Genomic DNA, 23,667 nt, shown 5'->3' on the forward strand with positions numbered 1-23,667 from the left:
ACTGTAGGGTAATGGCGGTCGATTGGGAAGGCGCGTTTAAGAGTCTATAGTCTTGAAAAATGAGGAAAAATTATTTTATTTACCTGAATACAGAAATTTACAGAAACAATTATTATTTATATTGAATTGAATGTAAAACTAAAACTTTACCGCAAGCCGGGTCACCCCGCCAATTTATTCCCCCTTTTCGCTAAACGGCCTTTGTACCTTTTGCGATTCTTCGCATCGATGTACGCAACGTAGTCGTAGAGAAAAAGGCTTCAGTTGCAGTTATGTTTCCCACGAGCCGGCGAAGAAGGGGGATTATGATCTCACTGTCTGGAAAAGTGGGAGACCCAATCAGAAGCCAAGAGAGAAATGAAAACAGTGTCCATGCTTCAATATATGACGTTTTTTTCGGAATTTTGCTCCGATCCCGTTCTATTACAAAGGTTTTGGAAAATTTTACTCCGATCCCGTTCCGCTAAAATGATTTTTCGGAAATTTGCTCCGATCCCGTTCCGTTACAAAGATTTTTCGGAAATTTGCTCCGATCCCGTTCCGTTACAAAGATTTTTCGGAATTTTGCTCCGATCCCGTTCCGTTACAAAAATTTTTCGGAAATTTGCTCCAATCCCGTTCCGTTACAACGATTTTTCGGAATTTTGCTCCGATTCCGTTCCGATACAACAAATTTTCGGAAATTTGCTCCGATTCCATTCCGTTCCTCTACTTTCTTATAAATTAGCTCCGATTCCGTTCCAGCGCCACGGAACGGAACGGAGTCCGCGGAAACGGAATAATTTCCGCTCCGTTGCAGCTCTCTAATTCGTGAACGAAAATTAATCTTTGTCCAAATTAAACAAAAGAAACATGTTTTGATAAACTAGCAGTGGGTTGAAGTTAGACCAGCTTAACTTTAAGCAAATTAGCTTGTGATACCTTAATACGCGTTGGTCTAAAAAAACAGTTTAAGCTCCGGTAAAACCTTGTTGCCTCCTTTGACGATTCAATTTTGCTCTATAACTTTCTCATGGGATTTTTCCATCACCAACCGTTTTTCCTATCATTGTTTTTTTTCTTCAAATGTTTCCGAAATTTAGGAATTAAAATATTCCCAAATAAATACATATACCCTTTAAATTTTAGGGTATATAAATTCAGACAATTGTTGGGATTCCTTCGGCAATTGGAAGAAACACCGTGCGGATAGTTTCTGATATTTTGCGGGAGCCTTCGAAACGTAATGACAATCTTTCCTAAGAAAACGAACCTCTTAAAGTATATAAAAATCAATTATACCGAAAAAACAAATTTATTTTAAAATTTTACACAAATGGTTTTTGTTTATATTTATTAAATAGGCAAATTTCAGCTTTACACTTTGTTTTGAATTTTTGGAACGGTATCGAAATGTAGAATTTAAAGGATTGAAGCAAAATGCCAAACTGAAGAAACATTTAAAGCGCCTACCTCTCGAATTAAAATTTTTGTTTGATACTGTGGAAATTTGAAAATTCGATAATCGGATCGGAATAATACAATTACCGATTTGCTCCCTCTCCGCAACTATAAATGTGCTAACTCAAAAGCTCGTTTAGGCTCTAGAAACTATTAAAAATATTTAAAATTATATGGCCACAAGTAATTATAAACAATAGATTGAATCTCTTAAAATAAGTTTAATAAAATAGGACTTTATTTTATGCCTCTAAAATTTCAAGAACCTCATGAATGTTGCTTTCTGTGTCACGACGCTCCACAAGATCTCACCAGCCACTGCTGAAGTGGACAACAGAACACCGACTACCCAAATGACGAACGCTCCTCGGCAAACTTTTAAATCCAAGCTTGAGACGGACTTGTCTGGCATCGACCAAACGATGTAATTATGTTGGACAAGTATTTTGTTAAAGAAGTGATCGAATGATTTACACGCAAAATAATTAGAGAATCTATATAAAGGGCAAGATTAAAATAATTGTTTGGTTTATTCAATTTATTTGGTATTTAAGAGTAGTCAGCCTTAACAGTGTCAAACGCTTTTACAAACTGCAACAGTGATGACACGATCGTTTTTACTTTTCCCACTTTTGTCAGAAAAACTAGCGAAAGCTAAATGCAAATAAGATATATTAATAATAATAATAATAATAATAATCAGCTAGGCTAATACCCAAGGCACCACCTTAGGCCTAAGTCAACAAGCGACTTTTGAAGCCTTTTAATTCAGGTGGCCGGGTTACAATGCGTAGGAGGGTGGTGGCAAGCCCTGCATGCCACGCGTACGAGCCAACAGCTCCCTACACTAACTATTACCGTTAACCTCAACAAGTTTTATGGAAGGGGAAACCGAAGAGCTCGGGGGAAAACCCCTTAAACCAGTGGGGAGAGAACTTGCAAACTCTACGCAGAAGGAGTTGTTCCGAGTTTTCACCCAGTGCCACAAGCTGGGATCGAACTCGGCTCCTCTTGCTGCGAGACGAAAGTGCTAACCACTCCGCCACCCCATCTATCTTACCATAGATGAAATTCATTTTACCATAAGGAAATACCACTCGATTTTAATAATAAGCGGAAAATTATGAAATATTTCGCGAGAAAAATATCAGTCTAGATTATAAAGCAAATTTAAACCTTTGTGATCTAACAATTGATTAAGTTACCTTTTTTTGTTTAAGAAATTGTGGAAAAAATTAACAAAGAAAACTAAGGTCTAAATAAGGTTAGTAAGCCGGGCTGTTGATTGAACGCAAATTTGACTGTTTTAGCACAGATAAAAAGTAGAACCATTTACTGAAATATTATCAGTTTTTATATCATGAAATTTATATTTATGTATAAGAATTTAAGTAGAGTTTTATCATTATGAATTCCATTAAAGGGCTTTTGGCACAAACATAAATTTTAACACAGTTATTTTCTTACGCTGTCATTTTTGGTTAACCGTATTATATCAGTTATAATTTATTGGAAATATGAAATAAAAAGAAATGAAGAAAATACGAACTTCATATTTCAAAACAAGGAAATTATGGATGTATTCGTAAAAATATAAGCTATACATAAATTTACGAAATACGGTTAACTCAGAATATTATAATTACAACGCTGTTATCATCAATAAATTAATATTTAAATGTGAAAATATAATTTAATTTAGAAAGAAATTAAACATAATGAGAATAAGTTTAATAAAAACAAAACCACGTCCATTATAGCGTAAGTTAAGTGAAACTTTACTTACGCAATAATGGTTGTGATTTTTTTAAACTAATTCTCATAACATATACGAGTAAGGTGATTCACACTCAGTACTCAAAATTGTCAGTGCTTAATGCAATTAAACATAATATAAAATTGAATACCAAATTACCTTAAAATCGCGCTCTGATCACAGACAATTTTTATACTATGAAAATCTATTTATCTATTATATAAAAGAAAACAATGCTATTCGCTAAATTTCGATCGCACTCCAATCACCAACTGTTTAAAGGGGAACGGCCCAGCTTTTCCAAACATGGCCTTATTTCCGTATCAAAAGATTAACAAGACGTTCAATATACTAACACGTACCTTTTTTTGCCTTGAAAAAATAGCTTTTCGCCCAAAAAGTTGAAACGAAAAATAACGCCAGGTGTTTGGGTTTGAATTTTCGCCGCCATCTTAGGGGCGGCCGCCAGCGCCTCTAGCGATTTGCGAACTATCCTAATTTTTAAAATCGCGCAATTTAGGCTTAAGTCTCTTATAACTGGAACGCGCCGCGCGTGCAAAACAATTTTTTTGCGTCTTCAGCAGCGCGCGCTTTTACATTGTTTTTCTGTCTCACCGACTTCTCACCAGGTGTCGCGGCGGACGCGTGCTTATCGATTTCCCGAAATTTCTTTATTTTATGAAAAATTAACCACTCTATATTTTTTGATGCGGTTTTCGCCATAAATTTTAGTTTTTAGTGGGCTATGGGGCTATCTAACTGGTTAAAGCTTGACCATTCCCCTTTAAATTGAAAACGCGTTTCGTGTCATTAGAATGGCGGGTTATTACGTGATCTCTAAAACTTGCAATTATTACCTCGCGCTTCTATTTTTACTGAATAAGAAAAATTTGATCGTTAGTTCTTAAAATCGTCATGATTTGAACTTAAAACAGTTTGTTGCTATATTTCAAATACTTACATTCTATTTAGCAGTTCAATATAGGGAAGATCCTTCTGGTTGTTTCGGCTTGTAGCTAAAGCAAAACTGAATGTTTTAATTTTGCGCTTGCTGATGTAAAAACTGCCTGTGTAATCCTCGCTCGCAAATAGGCTCATCAACCACCAAAAAGAAGTTCCAAAGTCGTAATACGTACTAGAGCCCTCTTTAAGCGATGACAAAAACTCTTCGTTAAATGTGGCTAGATGTTGCCCATACTGAACAGAGATCCTCTTCTTAGTTTGCTTATTTTCAGTCTTGTCAATCTTTGAAAACATTTTTATTTTTGGTTAGTAATTTCACATTTGAAGACAATCTTCTAGAAAAGCAACTCAAACAAGTGATTGCCAACAAATAAATTTTGAAAGTTTGACAACATTTCGAAAAAGGGTCGAGCAAAAAAAATAAACGCTTGCTTCGGGAAAACAAGATAGAATTATTGTATTGAAAATGGCCTTAGGGTCGTTTCAAGCCAAATCATGCAACCAAGTTAAAACAAATCTAAGGAAATTTTAGCCACGTACACTAGGATGAATCTGAAGTTTAAAATCAATACATTTTGGAATTTATACAATTTTTAAGCTATATTTAATATGAAGAACGCAAAATAGTTATTTTGAAAAAATATTTGTTTAGTTTTTCGGTTTTTGAAAATGTCATACTATATGTAATTAGGTTCAAGCAATTCATTACAGAATTTAGCAATATTTTGTAATAATGTGGTATATAATAGGGCTTTACTTATACAAATTTATTGTGTTGCAATTTACTGGTCGGTCTTAACTTTTTAAGGACCAGTGCTACGCAATTCCAAATATCCTTTGCGATTTAAAAGTTGATTAAACCTCTACAGTGACACTGGTAATAAACAACTTAATATAAACTCATTGAGATGGTTATTTATGTATTAGTGCCATTTTTTTCGCACTACAAAAGGTTCGACTATAGCTAACCCACCCCCAGAAGACGCAAAAACCAACTGTGCAGTCTGTGAATACTGAGGCGCGCGAATCCGGGCCGTGCTTGGATCTGATTGCCGTGGATCGGGATGATCATCGGAAATCGCTAGTTTTTGTTGGTAAAAACCCCAATAAATCCAAAATTCACAATTTCATTACAAAATAACCGTTTTATATTTTTCATGGTCCTTACGGTAAATATAAAACTGTCAGCTGGACCTTGGAGAAGTTGTATTTATTATTAATATTAGATAATTTTAAAATATTTGTGGCAGGTCCCCACGGAGAATATGAGAACTTACCCACTCTTGGAGATACTTATGCGGGGGCTGCCCATTTTGTACGATCAGATTAGAATCGGTATTGTCTCTCCACTCTTCCAAAGTGTCCAGAAAAATGTATCCGCTCTGGTAAACATCAGATTTAAAGACGCAAGAAATAAACGTAATAAACACCAGAGCACTAATCAACCACGTTCCAAGTAGAATTCTCCAAGACGAAATATTGTAAACTTTATTCAAAGCTATAATGGAAATTTGTTAATGGTATAGAATTGATATACTGACCATTTTTGTTTCACGTTTTAACGATGGACCGAAATTTTTGTGGGATTTGAGCTCTTTTGAATTATTAGTGTTCTGTTCTACATAAAGTGGATTCCGAAAGTGGATTCCGAAAGTGGATTCCGATTACTGAGGTCAAGCCTTAGTAATAGGGGATACTGGTATTCTGGCTACCCAAAACCAAGTTAATTATTATAGAAATTAGACCAGAAGATTTTCGCCCTTAGAAATGGGACACCAAATCATTCAGTGGAACTTCGAGCTTCTTTACTGAAGATCGGGTACTTTTACAAAACTCTAAAATTTCATTCTGGTTTACAATTTCATTAAAATCGGCTGATTCACAGTTGCGTATAGTTAAGGTTTAACTATTTTTTATGAACTTGAAACTGTCAATATTTTCCTAAATTTCAATAAATCAGTTAACTTTAAAAGATCATTGGTTGATTTGCTCTAAGCAGAAACATAAATTTATCAAATTATTTCATCTATAATGGACTATGCTCTTCGTTATGTTTGTTAACGTGGTGATTATTTCCAGAACGAACACTTCTAGATAATTAAAAAATATATACAGTATGTTTCAATTATTTGAAAAAATCGTCCACGGTTTCCTGTAACAAATTGTCCTTAAATTTGTTGCCGGAAATATTACAGAGATTGAGGCTGGAAATGGCAAACAAGACGAGAGAACGTGTCCTTTACTTCTTGTCACTTCTTGAATTTAAATGGTCTTTGAAATATATTGCTGAGTTCATGGAGAGCTTTAAATTAGTACATTTTTAAAAAGCCATATTATTCTTCGAGATAAGTTTGTAAATTGACACGCACTGAAAGGTATTATCCGGTTTTTATAGCGATTACAACCGATAGAGACGAATAAGTGTTTTTAGCTCAACGAATAATAATCGAAATAATATAGAACAAATATAAAGATACTTACGTTCAAAGAAAAATATCATTAACAAATTCCAAAAAGTATCAAAAATGTGGTACCAAAATTGGTCCAGCAAAATAGTATTTGTTTTAGTGCTACAGTTTAACCTTGTTGCGAAATGTAGTTTTTTCGAAACAATCATTAAGAACGAAATGATGATTAGGACGAGAGCTCCCAGAAAAATTACCTGACACCGAATAAAGAAAAAAGATATAAAATGAAAATAATGGTATGCTCTGAACGGTATCAGCATATGGTATTTTAAAGAAACGTAGGAATTGCTTAATCATCCGTAAAATCAGAAAATATTATACATGCTAAATAATTTATTTTTATAAATTTTTATTTTAAAATACTAAATTTACTACGAAGTCACTAACAAGGAGACATTCCGAAGTGTAACCCACCGATTTTGTTCAAACTGGGGGGATTGGTAGACCTTCATGTAACTTGAAAAATCCTAAAGGGAATTTATTCAAATGGGCAACCGTTTTGCCATGGCAACGAAAAATAATTTGGCAACACAAAATGGAAATTTTCCTATTGAAAACCCAAGGGATTCTGACCGTTTCCAAGGACCCTCCCTCCCTGTTTTTTTTTGTTTTTTTTTAAAGAAATTTCAAAATTTTTAAAATTCCAAAAATAGATTTAAAATTGACGAAAAAAAATAAAAATTTATCAACTTTTGATCAATTTGAATAAATTGGGTAAAAATGAAACATAATGGCTGAAATTGGAAAAATGTGAGAGAAAAATTAACAAAAGTACAAACATTGAAAAAATTTTCGAAATTGTTTGAAATAAATAATTAAAAAAAACTGATCTAAAGCAGTAATTGGGATCAAAAACGATTATAATTGATAGGAATAGATTGAAATAGATTATTTGCGAAATATCAGAATAATATATAGATAAATTGGTATTTGAAAAAAAATACTTTGGTCAATTTGGTCAACTATGATCGAAATTCGAATTAATAGATCAAAATGGGCTATATTTGAAATTTAAAAAACAAATATTAAAAATGACTAAATTTTACAAAAAATCTCAAAATAGTTTGCAATAAAATGTTTTTTTTCTTCAAAATTGATAAAATTGAATACATTTGTACCGATTTGATCAAAAGCAGTAATTTTGTACACCATTGAATTTATTTTTAAAAACTACAATTATCTTAATTTTTTGGTAAAACCTGAAAACATTTCTCCAAATTTACTCAAACTTGGATTAATTTGAATAAACTTGGAAAAATATGAGAACATTTCGGTAAATGCAATAAATTTTCATGAAGCGAAGCACTGTTGCTTGAAGGTCGGATAACAGACAAGTCGGTTTTCCCGACTGCAATCCGACTCATAAAATAAATGAACACGTTTTTACAATTTTCTTTGAACTTCCAACATTTTTTATTTAAATTATTAAATCCCGACTGTTTTTTTGCTATTAATTTTACCCAACCCAGTCTTCCCGACCACTTAAATGGCAGTTGGGTCTACTACTCTGGGCTATAAATATTTTAGGTTCATTTAAAAAATAAGAGAAATGCTAAAAATAAAAATACGAGCAAATATTGAAATTGGCTTCATTTGAGTTTTTTAGATTATATTGCGTAAATTGGATAAAATGGGTTATCTTTAAAAATAAGGGATATTTAAAGTAAAATTTCGACATTAATTAAAAACATTTGGTATATTCAAGTTCAATTAAATAAATCAAAATTAAAATGGTAAACTTGAATATTTTTCGGTAAAATGAAGTAAAGTTGGACAAAATCGCTTAAAAATAGGTAAATCGTACGAATTAGATTACTTAGTGTCGTTTTCTTTAATTTCAAAAAGATAGATTTAAAAAAAATCTATTTTTAAGAAATTTGCGTAAACCTAAATAATAATAATAAGCTTCAATTAACCAAATATTTAAAGTGTGTAAAATTACCCAAAATCTATTAAATCGGAAAGAATGGATTACTCAAGTTAAAATAAATAAATAAAAATGAATTTGAAAAATTTAAGGTGTTTTAAGTAAATTGAAGAAAACCTGCTGTAAAGAGTGTTCTTATATTTGGTTAAAATGGATGAAATTTAAATTGTTTTGTTAGATATTAAAAAAAAATCAAATAAATTAGGGAAATATGAAAGAAGTGTTGGATATATTTTAAGAAATTGAAAGTTTGAAGAAAATGTAATCTTTAGAAATTTTCTCAATTGTATTTAAATTTAATAGCTATTTCAACCTAAATAATATGAGAGAACCTCATTTCATCCATTTTAGCTGAGCTCCGAGCGATTTTACATAAAATGCATGAAATCTGGACTAACCGAAATTCTAAAGGCTTACACAATTTATCAATTTTTTTGGGGATTTTACCTAATAAAACTAAATTTACTTATAATGCCTACAATTTCTCAATTTTTATTAAAAAATAAATAAATAAATAAACGTTAATAAACCCAAATGATGAGTTCATCGAATTTCTGGATTTTACGCAACTTTCCGTATTTTTTTTTCAAAATGCTCGAAATATTAGCAATTCGTTTATTTTGTTTTAAGTTTTCTTTAAATTAACCCAAATTTCAAAGGTTATCCGATTTCATCCATTTTCATCCAAATTTCACGTCCGATTGCCTTCGGGAAAACCGACCTGTCTATTTTCCAACTTGTAGACCTTTAAACGACTTGAAATCAACACATTGGAAGACATATTAGATAAGTGCTCCTGTGTTCAGTGGTCCCCTTCACACATTTTCCGCGCTTTTATGTTGCAGACGCTTTGTCGAGAAAAAAAATATAGTATTTCTGGTTCCAATTCCCGCGTAATATACGGATAAGTGGAATCCTGAAGAATTGTTTCAATATTTCAGTAAACTTTTCTTAAGTAGATAAGATTAGTGGTCGATCTTCGAGCCTTCTGTGTGGTGGGAGACTGTAGACCCTCTTATTCGAAAATAGTGGGAAAATCGAGATATGTTTGAGAAAATAACTTCGACCGAAAAGCTCCTTTTTTGATAAACGCTAAAATTTTTAAGTTAAGGTCTAGCCTTGGATTAATAATAGAAGCTAACGCTTCCTGGATATGACACTTACTCAAAAATGCCAATGGGCGACCCCAGCGCGCCTAGTGGGAATTTTATAAAGCACAAAGGACAAACAAGGAGCACGTGCATACGCGAACAAACACGTTTTGAGAAAGGCTTAGGAAAAGTTAATAGTTTTACGTTTTCCATATAAGCACGGTCAGCGTATCCTGAATCACTTTTACATCTAGGTGTTTCACACCCATTACCAAAAAAAATTGATTGAAAAACCAATAAAACCTTAATTTTTGCTTTCATTTAAAAAAACTAAGAGCAAGGGATTTCAAACCGTTGGCTTTTCAAACTACAAATCACTCGCTTACAATATTGACTCCTGATTTGCTTAAGACTCGCGCATGCGTCGCGAAAACCGGAAAGGTAACATTTTAAAGGAAGTCGTCCAAACCCCCCTTTTTTTCGTCCCCTTCTTTCACTGGCTTATATGAGCCAAACCAAAATCGCCTACCAAAGGCTAGAGTGTCATATCCAGGAAGCGTTAGCTTCTATTATTAATCCAAGGTCTAGCTACTACACTATAGTATAGTGTAGTAGCTAGACCTTAACTTAAAAATTTTCGAGTTACTTTATAGTGACTATACACCTGAAATACCAATTTTGACAAATAAAATTGGTCGAAACTTGCAATGAAAACTGGTTTCAAGTGATAGTGTATACACAGATTAATCGTAATTTAAGTGAATTTTAATAAATCCGGAATTTTTGGTATTAAGTAAAGTCTTATATTTAAAATTAGGTGGCGTTTACCTTCCGTTATATTTAAAAATTTTAAATTAGTGTAATTCTTCTAAAAATGGCGGGTATTTTATCAGTCGGTTGACGGCTGGGTCCTTCATAAGTTTCCCCACACGCCACTGCTAGCTTGTATACAATATTTTTATAAAGTTTCGTAAATACTTGTCGGTCCAGGTCCAGAAAGTTCAAAGTGTACTTTTCCGTTGGCTTTGGTTTTGCAGACACAAGAATGGTATCGTCGCATAAGTATATATTCGAGGGAAACCAATATCCGTTATCTTTGAATTCTTGAATGTCGAAGGTATAGAGAATAGCAGAAATTCCCTTAAATAAAGATAGGATTTTGATACATTAGAAAACATATACAATGAAACTAAAGAATAATTGAAACATTTTCATTCCAAGGCTCTGGTTAAAGGGGTTTTGTCCGCGGTCTTCGAATTCCCATTTCCATAAAAATATTGTGGAGCTTAACGGTAATAGTTATTGTAGGGAGTTGGCACGAATGGCTTGCCACCACCCTCCTACGCGTTGTAACCTTGCTGGCTGAATTTATGGTTTTAAAAGTTGCTCGATGACTAAGGCCTTAGCTGATTATTTGACTATTATTCTTAAGGGTGACGCTTGACCAAGAAATTAATAGTGACTGATTATGTTTACGGTTTAATCAAAAGCATTATCGACTTGTCCGTGTGATTACGCATTAACGGGTATTCACGAAGCTCACGTGTGATTAAGAAATTCACTCGTATTGATGAAGTTCATAAATGTCAATAGTTTTTACAAGCTTCACATTTTTTTAAATAGCGTTTTCCATTTGATTGCTCATGATTCGCTCTGAATCTGTCTCTGACGTCATAGATCTCACGCCAATCGACTAGAGTAAAACCGCAAAATAGAACATTCCATGAACATATTCCCGCGCTTTGTTGTTTTTCTTCTGCTAGTAATTTGAATTTTCACGTCTCGGTCTGCCATTTTGCCCAAAAATCAAAAATTAACACGCGAAAATTTCCTCCAATCTCGATCCCGATCCGTTGATCTGTCAAAATCAGCAGATTGGTTTTGGGCGATCTCGGAACACCCGAGAGCGCGAAATGGAACACGCGAAAATTGATCGGAGCAGATCCGAGCACGCTAATTGAACATAAAATGTTGATCAGAGCGATCTAGTGTGCTCGAGAGCAGACAAATGGAAAACGCTTTAAGTTTATGATTACTTGAAAACTACATATTTCTTCTTTTTTATTTTAGGAAAAATCTCCTTTAAAAATCTCAGTTTTATCTACATTTCATAATTTTATTTCTCATTAAATAAATTTAGTGAATGCAGATAAAGCGTTTAAAAATGCAGGCCTTGATTTTAAGGTTACTAATTATCATATGAATAAAGAACGTATTTTTAATATAAAGATCCAATTATTTATTACAATTTGAATTCATCGAATGTTTATTATGAGGAAACTGAGTTATGAGCGACGAGTGTAATTTCGAATGGGCTAATATGTTTCATTTAATATTGCCAAATAACTATTAGAAACTTGAAAAATGGTTTTTCTTTTGCAATTCATGTTTCCGCTCTCTTCTTTGCAGGTCTAACCCGCTGCCAAGTATAACTTCCTTAATTTGCCAACCTCAAATATAATTTGATAGTAAAACCACGCGTTATTTCCATTTCTAAAAATACCGTTACTTATAAAGAAATATTTCACAATTTATTTGTCATTTTTTCTAGATTGTGTATTCATTCCTAACTATACTGTAGTAGATATAAAGTATTCACCGTCTTTAAGTAAGGACAATAAGATATATATATAATAATTAAAAAACTTACATCCAAATGGTTTATATTTCCAGTTTTGTTGTCCCGCATGACTGTATAGGGTAAAGGACTAATTTTAATCCTAATGAAAAATAAAAATAAAAATTTGTGGCTTAACAATAAAAAGTTGCACCGATAATATTTTAACTATAATATAGAAGAAACCCAAATGCTGATAGATTAACGTTGCAATACTTCAGCGAAAATGGCTATTTTGCTAATGAAGATGAATAGTCATTTTGTTTGTATTAATGAGAAGTGGCTTAGTTATCACCGATTTTCTTCTAACTTAAAAATCATAATGGAAATAGGGATAATCGCCAGCCTTTCGAAAAGCAAACACAGAAAATTATTCTTATAATTTAACATGGGAAAATCAATTTTTTATGGTTTAAAACTTTTTATGCCCTTTCCCATTTTTACTCTACTTTTCCCTAGAAATGTTTTTCTAATATCTGAAATTCAAATAATAATTCACACAGAGAATATTTCGTTATTAGTTGTTAAAACATATTTTAGTGGTATAGAAATATTTTAATATTTATGATTTTTCAACTTAAATTAACTATATGTTCACATAACCATTTCAAAATGTTTTAAAGTCTGTCACAAGAGGAGCTACATACATTTGAAAGATAATTTTATAGCCACCCAAATGGTATTTGAAACTGTACTTTTTGAGGTCTGCTTTATGTTTAAAAACCAAAGATTTACCTACTAAGCACGAAAGATTTAAACGATGGAGGTATGTTTAGATATTTCAATGCCAATGGACACAGCGGCTGAAAAAGGCCAACGAAGAAACTAGTTTTTCTTTATTAAACAAGTTCAATAGGGATTTGGCAGCATGACGTGAGGCCATACCTTGGCTATGGCCAAATACGGGTACGCTTTTTGTCAATTGGAAAAAGCATGGGCGATTTAATATCTTATTCATGCTGTCAAGTCTCTATAGGCCACAACACTTACAAAAATTCAAAACAATTACTTCATATTAAGCCTCTGGGCCCCTTCACTAATTTCAGTTACTGCTTTTTCATAGGCTTCAAAAGCCAAACACTCCTACATAAATAAATATGAATGATTTGAGGTAATAAAACATTATTATGGACACACTTTTCTATGGGATTTGACAATTATAGTTTTCAAAAATCCGATTTATTTTTAAGTAAATATAATGGCCAAGTTTGAGAAATATTCAGTAACATTGTACTCACTGTTCAAAATAATTGCCAAACCCTACTGCGTTAATATTAAGATACCATCTATGATTTACAGAAGAAATATAGCTACGATGCTTTGTTCCTATACTGTTCAACGCGTATCGCACTCCATGATGGAAACATTTTGACATAGCACTCAATACTTTGAAGCTGTGCCGCTTTTGAGCCAGCTTAAAAGCGGCACTGTCTGTTATGATCATTGAATTGGAAATAATACTGCTAGAATTACAATTACGATTTCGGTTGCCATGGTTACGCGGGACCTGTTGTGAGAAGACTGTACGAAATTCATCTTTATAATTTTGTAAAGTTATATGGCTAAAAATAAATAATTATTAGCTAACTTACCGTAACTTGTGTTAAAAAGGATCGTGTTGACAGAATAAAATTATTTTTTAACAACTTCAAAGGTTTGTTTGTTACGAGAAATCATACATTACAATTTCGCGTCAGACTCGCGCAAAAATTCAATTGGCATATAGTGGCCCCCACCAGAGACAGATGCCGCCACGGTAGAACGATAAAGTTGTTAAAGTTTTCTTATTGAAAGAAATTGGTCCCGCGCCAGACAGATTTAGTTGGACCTCTATTTATTCCCAACTCAATGGTTACGAAATTCAAACATAAAACTTTCTACAAGAACCACCTATTAAACTTCCAAAGACGCAGAGCTGTAGCAAGGCCTTGGCAGGGTTGACTCATATCAAGGGCGCGCCTAGGAAATTGGCGCTGTTTCGGCCTCCTAAAACCGACTCTTCAAAATTAATTAAAATTTCAAATTGCAATATGAAATGGTTAAAAGAATATAAAGAAGCTTCTATACCCACCGTGTTTAATATCGCGAACATTAGAATTTAACTTAAAACTATAAAATTAGAGCTCTCAACATTTTTTTATGCAAAATTACAATCAAAGATAAATTAAAATTTAAACTTTAAAACACGCTTTAATGCACAGAATTATAATTATAGGCATGGTGTTCTCGAAAAAATTAAGGTTCAAAGAACGTTGAAAAACGAAACTGATCAATTTTCATCCGAGTCAAGATTTCAACCCGCAACCTTCCAAACTACAAAAGTGCACGCCACGAATAGGGCCCCGCGCAATATTAAATTGTTTTAGAAATCAGTACTCGTCTGCCACAGTTGTACAGTACACCGGTATAACTCAGTTGTTATAATATTTTATTAGGCTTGCAAACTTTCCCTCACAGGGGGTTATTACAGACTTATGGTGACGCTCAATGTTACTAGACATTGCAGCTTTAAAGTCACATTTCAATATTAGTTCGTCGCGAGTTTTACAGAACTCTAGATTAAATAGTTTTTGAAAAAAATGCGCTGGCTGATCGGCCTGAAACACCCTGTATAATTTTAACAGGAATCATATTGAACAAATACGAAGGAGGATATCCGAAGAATAAATATTGCAACGGTGAAATCAAAACATTCGAGTGAGCTGGTAAAAAGTTAAGTTGCACTACATCAGCAGATTTTAAGTTAAGCACCTATTAATTGCAAATAGGGTTTCAGGAGAAATATCTTGGACACTTTTGCTAAAAGGACAAACGGGTTAGATGCTATCTTGCAATGTTCTTAAACATGGTACTTACCGCACACACTCCGAAAATTTTTTCAACGGTGTTATTGAAACTGAAATTTTAAAATACTACTAGCAAATAACATAACAAAGACGTAAATAACACTGATTTCTTGTTAAGGTTAGTATTGTATCGTTAGAAAATCTTAACAAAATTGGATAATTAAAACTTGTGCTACCGAGTGAAAACCTGATAACCACTCTTTCCACGTTGAGTTATCTCACCGTCTTTAAAAGGCGTTTTCCCCCCAAGTATTTCTGTTTCCTGTTTCCAAAAACCTTGCAGGCTATCGTGGCTTGAAGGGGCTTGTTATTTTAACCCAGCCTACTGTAATTGGCTTCACAAGTCACTAGTTGAATTAAGACTGTTTGGTTCTTTGGGAATAAGCTTAGTTGATGATTAATATTATATTTAAATTCTCGACTAATATGCTCATTACGAAATCAATTACAATTAACTTTTTCCCTTAAAGTAACGAGATAAATTTAAACATTACAATTCATAATAGGATCCATGGTAAGAATAACAAATACAAATTTTAACGGAGGAAACACTTGGACGTTCAAAAATAAATTTATTGCAATTTAAAAATCACGTGAGCTTTCAACCCGCAGTCTTAGTCAAACTAAACCCTAAACGCATTACACAACATTTATATTGTTTCCATAAAAAAACCCAAAAAATTTAGATGATGAACTTCTGTTTACACTAACCTGAGTAAACCTCTGTTTTCCATTATTCTGAAAAAATTAAATTTACTTTATAATTTTGTAATTTTCTATAATTGACTTATCGTGCTCACTAGCAAATACAGATATTTTTTTATTGTTTTAGTTAAAATGTAGAAGTTAAAAACCATAAGGGTCTTGCGAAGGGTCAAGGTGGTCAACAGCGTCGAGAGAAACGTTGTTATCCCCCAATAACAGTGTGTGAAAATCTGTCCCACTACCCCAAGCATCTGCTGCTTGGGCCACCGGGCGGAACTTAAATAGTTCAGCAGATCGTCGTCCATTTGTGCCACCCAAGTAGCACCGGTCATTGACATCCGTTGATGGGGCATATGCCTTGCCCCAATGGATCCTAGCGATGCTGGCACATAGTGGGTGGCCTCTCCTAATTTAAGCTGGTGGACTGCCCACTTGAACTTTGAGTGGACTACCTTAAGGGTCCTCCTTGAGCCGTCTGTCTTGTAGTTTGTGCTGGATGCCCTCCCCTCGACAAGGTGATCGGAACCTGTGCCCCTTGAACCTTGTGCCCATTCTTGCATCCCCAAACCACACTGCCTCTGGTGGAGGCAACTGCTCCCCGCCCCATCGCCTATATTCAAATCGACATCCTGCTTACAATTGCTAAAAGATGGCGCGAATGCGCAACAATCTGCAGCCAAAATTACGTACATTTCAACTTATCAAAAATTCTACGTGTTTTCCTTTGAACGCAGATTGTAGTGATGCTTAGAGGGGTCTACACCACTCCCACTCCATCTACGCCGTCTCTTCCTTTTGGGACAAGAGATGATTTCTTCCTTCTCACCAGTCAGTATGGGGAGGGTCATTTCTTCGCCACTGAGGGGTGAAAGACTTGCGTAACTACTATGAAATCACTGGAGTTCGGTTCCCCCAGCCGATATGTTGAAGAAGATTTCCTACAAACGGCCCCTCAAACTTATCTCCCAACGAAGCCGTGATACCACGACTCGCGTCGGAAAGAAGATGAGTTGTGCCCAACATGAGGTATCCACGTTTGTAGAAAACAGCTCGATGACGTTTTTCGTAGTGCAGTTTTTGCGTGATCTTTGAATCCTGTATATGATGATCGATTGCCTCGTGCAGCCTTATTTTCGGTTTCTTGGCGTACATGCTCGAGTTTCAATTACCGGACGTATTTCCTGGTATGAACTCCCAATCCAAGGGTGCGCGAAGCTCTCGAACTAAGTTCAAAGCGGCGGGCGAATACCCTGTCGCTTTGCTCTCACCGGAACGCAAAGAAAAGCTATTTCTGAGAGATGGGCATCGCAATCCATAAGTCAGTCGACATAAGAAATTATGACTGGCTTAATAATTTAATTCATAAATTCAGTCTGATTTGCCTGAGCGTGATAAGGGGTTGTCATCTTAAGGCGTATGCCAAAATCCAAACAGACTCTTTTGAACTTTTCTACCTGTTCTACAAATCCATATCGACAGAAAACTTCATAAATTTACTTTCATGTTTTTTCCATAGTCATTTTCCTAAGCGGGTAGACTTCTGTCCACTTTGTTAAATGATCTACAATGACGAGTAGGTATTGATTTCCCTTGGCGCTTCGAGTGTAGAAACCCATTAAATAAGCGGTTACCAAATCAAAAGGCCTTTCATTGGATACGCGAGAAAGTAACCCGGGGGTTAACTGCTGGGATGGCTTACTTTTCTGGCACACCACGCAACCCTCACATACTAGCTGGATGGGGTGAACGAAAATCAGTTTGGCATAGCGGGTTTCAATCGCGTTTTCAATAATAGAAGTTTCGCTGGGTCCTTTCGTCAACACTTTTTGGAAATCCGAGTTTTTTTTCACAAACGTCCCCTCTCGCCATCCGTGCACTTCGAAATTAACGTATCATTGTCTACTTGACAATAATTTACACTTTCGCCTTCCTCTTCGAAATCGAAGGGGATGACGCACTGGGGTAGGGGACCAATTGAAAACCCACCCTCGATCATTCTTAGGTCTATTCTCTCTGTCCCAATAAAATCGGCACCCAAGATAACAAGGGGGTCAGACCTCGAACTTCAAGAAAGCACTGGCCAAATCTAACTGTAGTGCTGTTTTCACTCATGTCCCTTCCTTTTTTCTCAAAGAGATACGGCTGAGCCAGAGTCTAACAAGTCTAGAAACCAATGTTTCAAAGTTTGGAAACGTAACAATGCGTGATTTTCCCCACCAAATGTTCCTTCAGCCCAGCGGTTGACAGTTCTGACTATTCGGAATTCCTCCCTCGTTACCGGCTTTCCAAACTTCAGAATTTTGCCGAGGCTCACTCCATTTCATGGATCTACATCCATTTAATTGGAAGGCCTCTCTCATCAGTTTCCCTGATCGGGACAATGGCGTTTAATTTTTCGGGTTCCGACAACCATAACTAACTAAATTCTGGCGAACCGGCCTAAAACTTTCTATAGGATTCTTCTGGAACGTTTTCTGCATTGGTTGAGGGGTGACTGCCAAACTTGACCAATTAGCAGACTGCCTCTTACTCCTATAATGCCAATAAGGATCCAGAGCAGCTAGTCCTACTCCCATAGCACAAAATTCACCCAGAGATACCACGCTAGAAGTAGCCGGTACTACGTCGGTTACTAAGCTCAGCGTTCCATCGGTAACAGGGAGCGCTCGCCCAACCTATCCTATAATAACCCCGTGCTCCCGCATCTCGGTTTGTCGCAAAACCATCCAAGGCCTCGCGCAAAGCACGGGCTGTGACCAGTACCATATCCTCCCGCGCTGGGTTTTTAGCACCAGTACCCCCTACGCTTCTCAAAATCATTCTAGAACTGGTATTAATGTTTTAAACTTAAACCACGACTCTAAAAACCCTTAGAGCCACCTAACTAACAAAGGTTCTGCCAATACACTACAGAAATTAAATACACGTTGGGCTCCAATTTTGAAGCCTGGAAATTGTCGGCTTATTTTAAAACCATGTACGAGAGCCAAAATGTAAAATACTCTTTTACTTATAATAATATATATTTACCAATTTGGTTGTGGCATTGCGCGAACAGAAAATTCAAAATATATTTATCTAGAAGAGAGAACACCCTATAAGGATTCAGCCCGCACTCCGGAACCAAAGAGGATTTGTCCATTGTCAGGATGCCTTTTATATAGTGGGTTCCTCAGAATACCCAAACGGTCTCAAACCTAATTAGCCGGAGAAGAAAGCCCGCCAGGAAATCTTTGCGGACTCACCGCTAACTTTACCTCGCTCTTAACCCTTCGTATCAGAGGTCACAATTTTCGGAGAATTCCGAAGGTGGACGACGCGAGCGAGGATGAGTCGTCCCTACCTTCCCCAGCAGCGATGGCACAAAACAACGAAGTAAAGGACTGTTAGGGACAAAACTTACATTTGCGAATGCAATTGCGGGGCTTACATAAGAAACAGTCTTAAAAATTACTTTTCAAAGCTTATATAATAATAGGTCTTTAATCTCTACCTAATTCTGCGGGATAGATTAGAGGAATTAAAGCAGAGAGACAAATAAAACGAGAAATATAAAGCACTATGTAGGTGGATAGAGTCTAATTTTGAGCTTAACCTACTTTTCCAAGATAGGTTATTTTCCAACTCACTCTGCTCTGTTGGTGATGGATGTATTCGTGCTACTACAATAACAAGAACATATTTCGACAACGCAAATCCCGTTTTATACACAAATTTTAAAATTATTTATTTGCCTAGTAATATGTGGCATTCTAGGCAAAGTAGTTTCAATAGGTGCTATAAAATCTTTTCTGCGATATTTTTACGAATAAATTGCTTGTCCTACAAATTCTCAATTTCATATACACAATAAAGAAGACAAACACCAGTGTAAAGCAGCGTAATAAATTCGCGTAGAAACTACATTTTGTAAGCCCAGGCGGAGTAGCTTCAGCGTAACGATTTCTTTGCTAGGCTTAATAAAATATTTCGAATAGACCCAAATTTTTAAACGGTTTCTGTCTACGTAAATGTGTCACTTTTATATCTTTAATATTATCAGAAAAGCAATATAGAAACATTAAAGCTGATTACTTTAAAACACAATTTAAACGATGTAATAAACCCAAACGTTTAGGTTTTACATGTTGCTTTCGAAGCATTTCTGATGTTTTCGTGAAACGTTTTACGGATGTTGGCTAATTTTTCCGAAATAAAATCTTTATTTGGTGATCTAAGCCAAACGGTATACTGTTTAAACAATTTAAATGACGCGAGAATGTGAACTTCGAAGGAAATAATATTATGGCGAACAAATATAATCCTAAACATCAGAGTAAAATAATTCATATATTTGAATTTTATTGTAAGGTATTTCAGAGCTTACATTAATTAACTAATGGGTATTAGAATTCGAATGAAATTAATTAACATACAAAACTACATATTTATGTTACATAAATTATTGTAAAATTCAGTTTTAATTAAATTAACAAGTTAATTACCAAAAATCCGCATGAAATAATTTTAATTTGATTTTCGTGAGTTAGAATCAAAACTAAAAATTACTCATTTATAATACTGACTATTTCAACTACATTCATAACCTTTGAACTTTCAAACATTTTAACTTATTTACTTAATTATTAATAAGTATTAAACGATGGTCCACAAAAATCCATTTCAGTTCTTGATATTACATATAATTATAATTGAAAATATCAAATATCACAAAAATCACACTTATTAACATGCAAAAAGCAATCACAGCTATAATATTTTGAATATCTTGCATATTAATGAATGCTGCTACTTCTTTATCTACGTGTTCATTTGTTTCGAGCGATCTTTTAAAACTTTTATCCGAAATCCATTTATTCCACAAACCAGAAAAGGCTATTTTCAATAAACTGAAAATTTACAAAAAGGCAATGTTCAGACATGACTTAAATATATTTAAAACTTTTAGGCAAAGATAACTTTTCTTACAAAAATGGTTGCCCGAAGCTTAACGAATTAGGTTAATATGGTTTATTAACAACTCACCATTCGTTAAAGATATGTTCACACTTGAAATATTTTCTGTATGCGATGAAATTGTTGTCTGGAGCAAAACCTTCTTTGGCTATATGGAATTTTTCCAGAGAAAAGTTGTTTTTGAAAATTTCTGAAAAAATAAATTGCCTTCCACCAATAAGAGCAAATTTTTCATTAAGAACTCTCCGTAGTCCCTCTTTGTAGGTCTTTACGCCGTGATTTCCAAGTTCCTCCATATGACGATTTAAAATTTGAGTATGGTGACTTTTGGAAGTCTGTTGTGAACGTTATGAACAAATTAGAAGGTACTTTGTTGAGAAAGTGATATATTAAATTATACATTCACCATTGAAAATTTAAATCGTGGTAGTAGTGAGTGTAAGTAACTATTGGCTTGCGTCGCATGAAAGGCTTGCCACAACCCTCCTACGCATTGTAACCCGACCACCTGATTTCATGGCTATAAAAATCAGTCGATGAATTAAGCTTATGGTGGTGCCTTAGGTATTAGCCTAGCTGATTTTCATAATTATAAATCTATGATTAAAATGGTTAAATGGTGTTTGTTATGATTGAAATGATGAAATCACTATCAACTTTTTATCATTTATGGGACAATTGAGCAAAGTGACCTTCTTATGGAATTAACCTTCCAAATTATCTAGCATCGTTTAAGAAATTTTGTGCCCTTAAGGAAAGTATAAATTTGAATTACTTCCCAATGATAAAATGAAATTTTTCTCATCAACCTCACCGAAAATTTGGCTTTAGTTTTTAACAGTAGCGTGGGCCCCCTTCCCAATGTTTGCAATTACAATTATTCATTGATTGTTTTTTAATCTGAGCCTACCTCTCAATTAATTTCTGGGTGCACCACTTTCCCGTGGCATTCACCAAATCGTCAAGACGACACATTTCTTAAATTTCTCAATGGAATGTCGCGATTAGGAAATTAAAATTAAGTCACTTTGCCTGTCGTTATGCTTGTAGCAAAGTACTAAGGAGGCGTGGAAACAGCTTTGAGTTTGTTTGAAAAAGATGGCAAACCGCCGCCTCTACGGATAATTTTAATTCTTGAAAACCATAAACGAACCTTTTTCAATATTTCAGAATTCTTTTGCGAAAACGAAAACTTACAAAAATAGGTTCAAATTAAATCGAGCTCTTTTTTGGAAAATGTTTGCGAATTTGCTAAATTTTCTTAACAGTGGAATATGAATGTGATATTTTAAATTGTTTTTTTCCCCATTTATAAATAATAACGTGTAATTATTTTCACAATTATAATTGAAAATTATTTGTTTTTGTAGGCCATTCTGTTTTTTTTAAATAACGAAGCCAATTAAGAGATAAAACGTATACACTAATAGTCCTAGATATAAATTCTGTTGAATCTGAAAATAATATTTGTTTCCTGAAAAAAGCTTTCGAAATTTGTAATTGTAAATTTAACTTTTTTTAAATGCTTGAGTTCTTGGTGTACGGAAGCCGCTTTCAAAGGTTAATTATATCTGAATTATAATATTAAACTAGCCTTAATCAGATCATAACCTGCTTTATTCAAATGACTAAACAATTTTGAAAAGTATACCCCCAACTATTTATTACAAAATCTCGATAAAGAAACGTGTTTACCAACATACAAACTTTGAAAGCAACGTTACTTCGTTTAGAGGTCGAACATTTTATATTATCATGAACAACGTAAGATCGATTGTTTTATTTAAAAAACTCGAATATTTAGCATATGGGAAACCAGAATCAACTCTCGAAAATTTTTCATATTGGACAAAGAAAATATTATGGGAAAAATACTGATGCTAAAATTAGAGTTCAAGATAATTACTTTCAGTAATTTTGAGTAATAGCTTCCTTTAATCGTTTCGATGTTCAACCCAGTTTGCACTGCCAGTGCAATATCTTCAATTGTGTCCAATGGTTTTGAAATTGGTCGAAAGCCAACTGAAGTTGTTAGAAGGCAGCCATATAATAATGAGCTAAAGAGAATACACCATATGATACCTAGAAGACAAGAAATAATTTTTGCACACGAAAGAAAACAACTTACTACTACTAATATAACTTGTTTTCTTGTGTTAGTAAAACAAAATTGGTTTTATTTGACGTATAGGTGGTTTTTATTTACTTATCGTATATTTCATTCTCCACCAATATCCCCTTATTTGGCTTTCCGTCGCTACGCAACGCGTTTTGAAATTTTTTATGTTTTGGTTAGTTTCTCTTTTCGATCTAGTTAGACGCAGGCCTGATTCCCTGCGCGGTTCTTGTGAGCACCAAATAGGGTGAAACAAGTCTTCCGCGGGAAATTCTGGATATTTTAATTGGTTGTTGTCTAGATGATATATTTGGTCCGAGTTTCGCGTTTTAATTTTATTCTCGAAGACCTATTGGCCCAAGTAATACGTAACTTTTTTCATTACTTTAAATTTGTAGGGTTCAGATTTTTCCCGCTTTTTATCATGGACTTTTCTACCTTTTCGCGTAATTTAACTGCATAAGTGGTTTTTATAAACTTGGAAATTTAAACTTGAATTAAAACTTCATATCATACCGTATTTAATGGCATTAGATGAATCAAATAACGTAAACGCTTCTAAAAGTTTGCACCAAAGAACAGAAATACGCCACGCTATATACATGGTAACTGCAGTCGTCAACAAAAATATCCACACCTGAAAAAACCTTATAATAATTATGTTAAAATCCAAACAAAGGTAAAACCCTAATCCAATTAAAATCAATAAATATAAACCCTTTCTTTCAAATCTGTTCTTTGAAAATTCTTTAATAAATATTTTACTCTTCTTTCAGGATTTT

The 23,667-nt window shown here is 34.3% G+C and overlaps 1 protein-coding gene across 1 annotated transcript; it reads right to left on the reverse strand.

The window, feature by feature from the left end:
• Positions 1 to 4,153: 4,153 nt before the first annotated feature.
• On the reverse strand, positions 4,154 to 23,424 carry LOC149940297 (uncharacterized). Its single transcript, XM_090179213.1, has 10 exons — positions 23,402 to 23,424; positions 22,676 to 22,851; positions 20,839 to 21,104; positions 20,561 to 20,702; positions 13,272 to 13,345; positions 12,296 to 12,365; positions 10,624 to 10,785; positions 6,641 to 6,821; positions 5,437 to 5,657; positions 4,154 to 4,441 (listed from the first exon to the last, which is right to left on the reverse strand). The coding sequence occupies exons 3-10, from the start codon at positions 21,063 to 21,065 to the stop codon at positions 4,154 to 4,156; spliced, it is 1,365 nt and encodes a 454-aa protein (XP_090035339.1). The 5' UTR covers positions 21,066 to 21,104; positions 22,676 to 22,851; positions 23,402 to 23,424.
• Positions 23,425 to 23,667: the final 243 nt, after the last annotated feature.

This window comes from Leiobunum rupestre, chromosome 6 (assembly GCF_980474605.1).
Source record: "Leiobunum rupestre chromosome 6, qqLeiRupe1.1.hap1, whole genome shotgun sequence".
In the NCBI taxonomy this organism is placed as follows: Eukaryota; Metazoa; Arthropoda; class Arachnida; order Opiliones; family Sclerosomatidae; genus Leiobunum; species Leiobunum rupestre.

What these genes read in the sequence shown, in the direction of transcription:
- LOC149940297 (XM_090179213.1), bottom strand. Translation starts at nt 21,065, where the DNA reads ATGGAGGAACTTGGAAATCACGGCGTAAAGACCTACAAAGAGGGACTA. An exon ending in GAAATATAAACCATTTGGAT is followed by an intron (nt 10,786 to 12,295) that starts GTAAGTTTTTTA and finishes TCTTTATTTAAG; the next exon opens with GGAATTTCTGCTATTCTCTA. An exon ending in ATAAGTATCTCCAAGAGTGG is followed by an intron (nt 4,442 to 5,436) that starts GTAAGTTCTCAT and finishes ATGTTTTCAAAG; the next exon opens with ATTGACAAGACTGAAAATAA.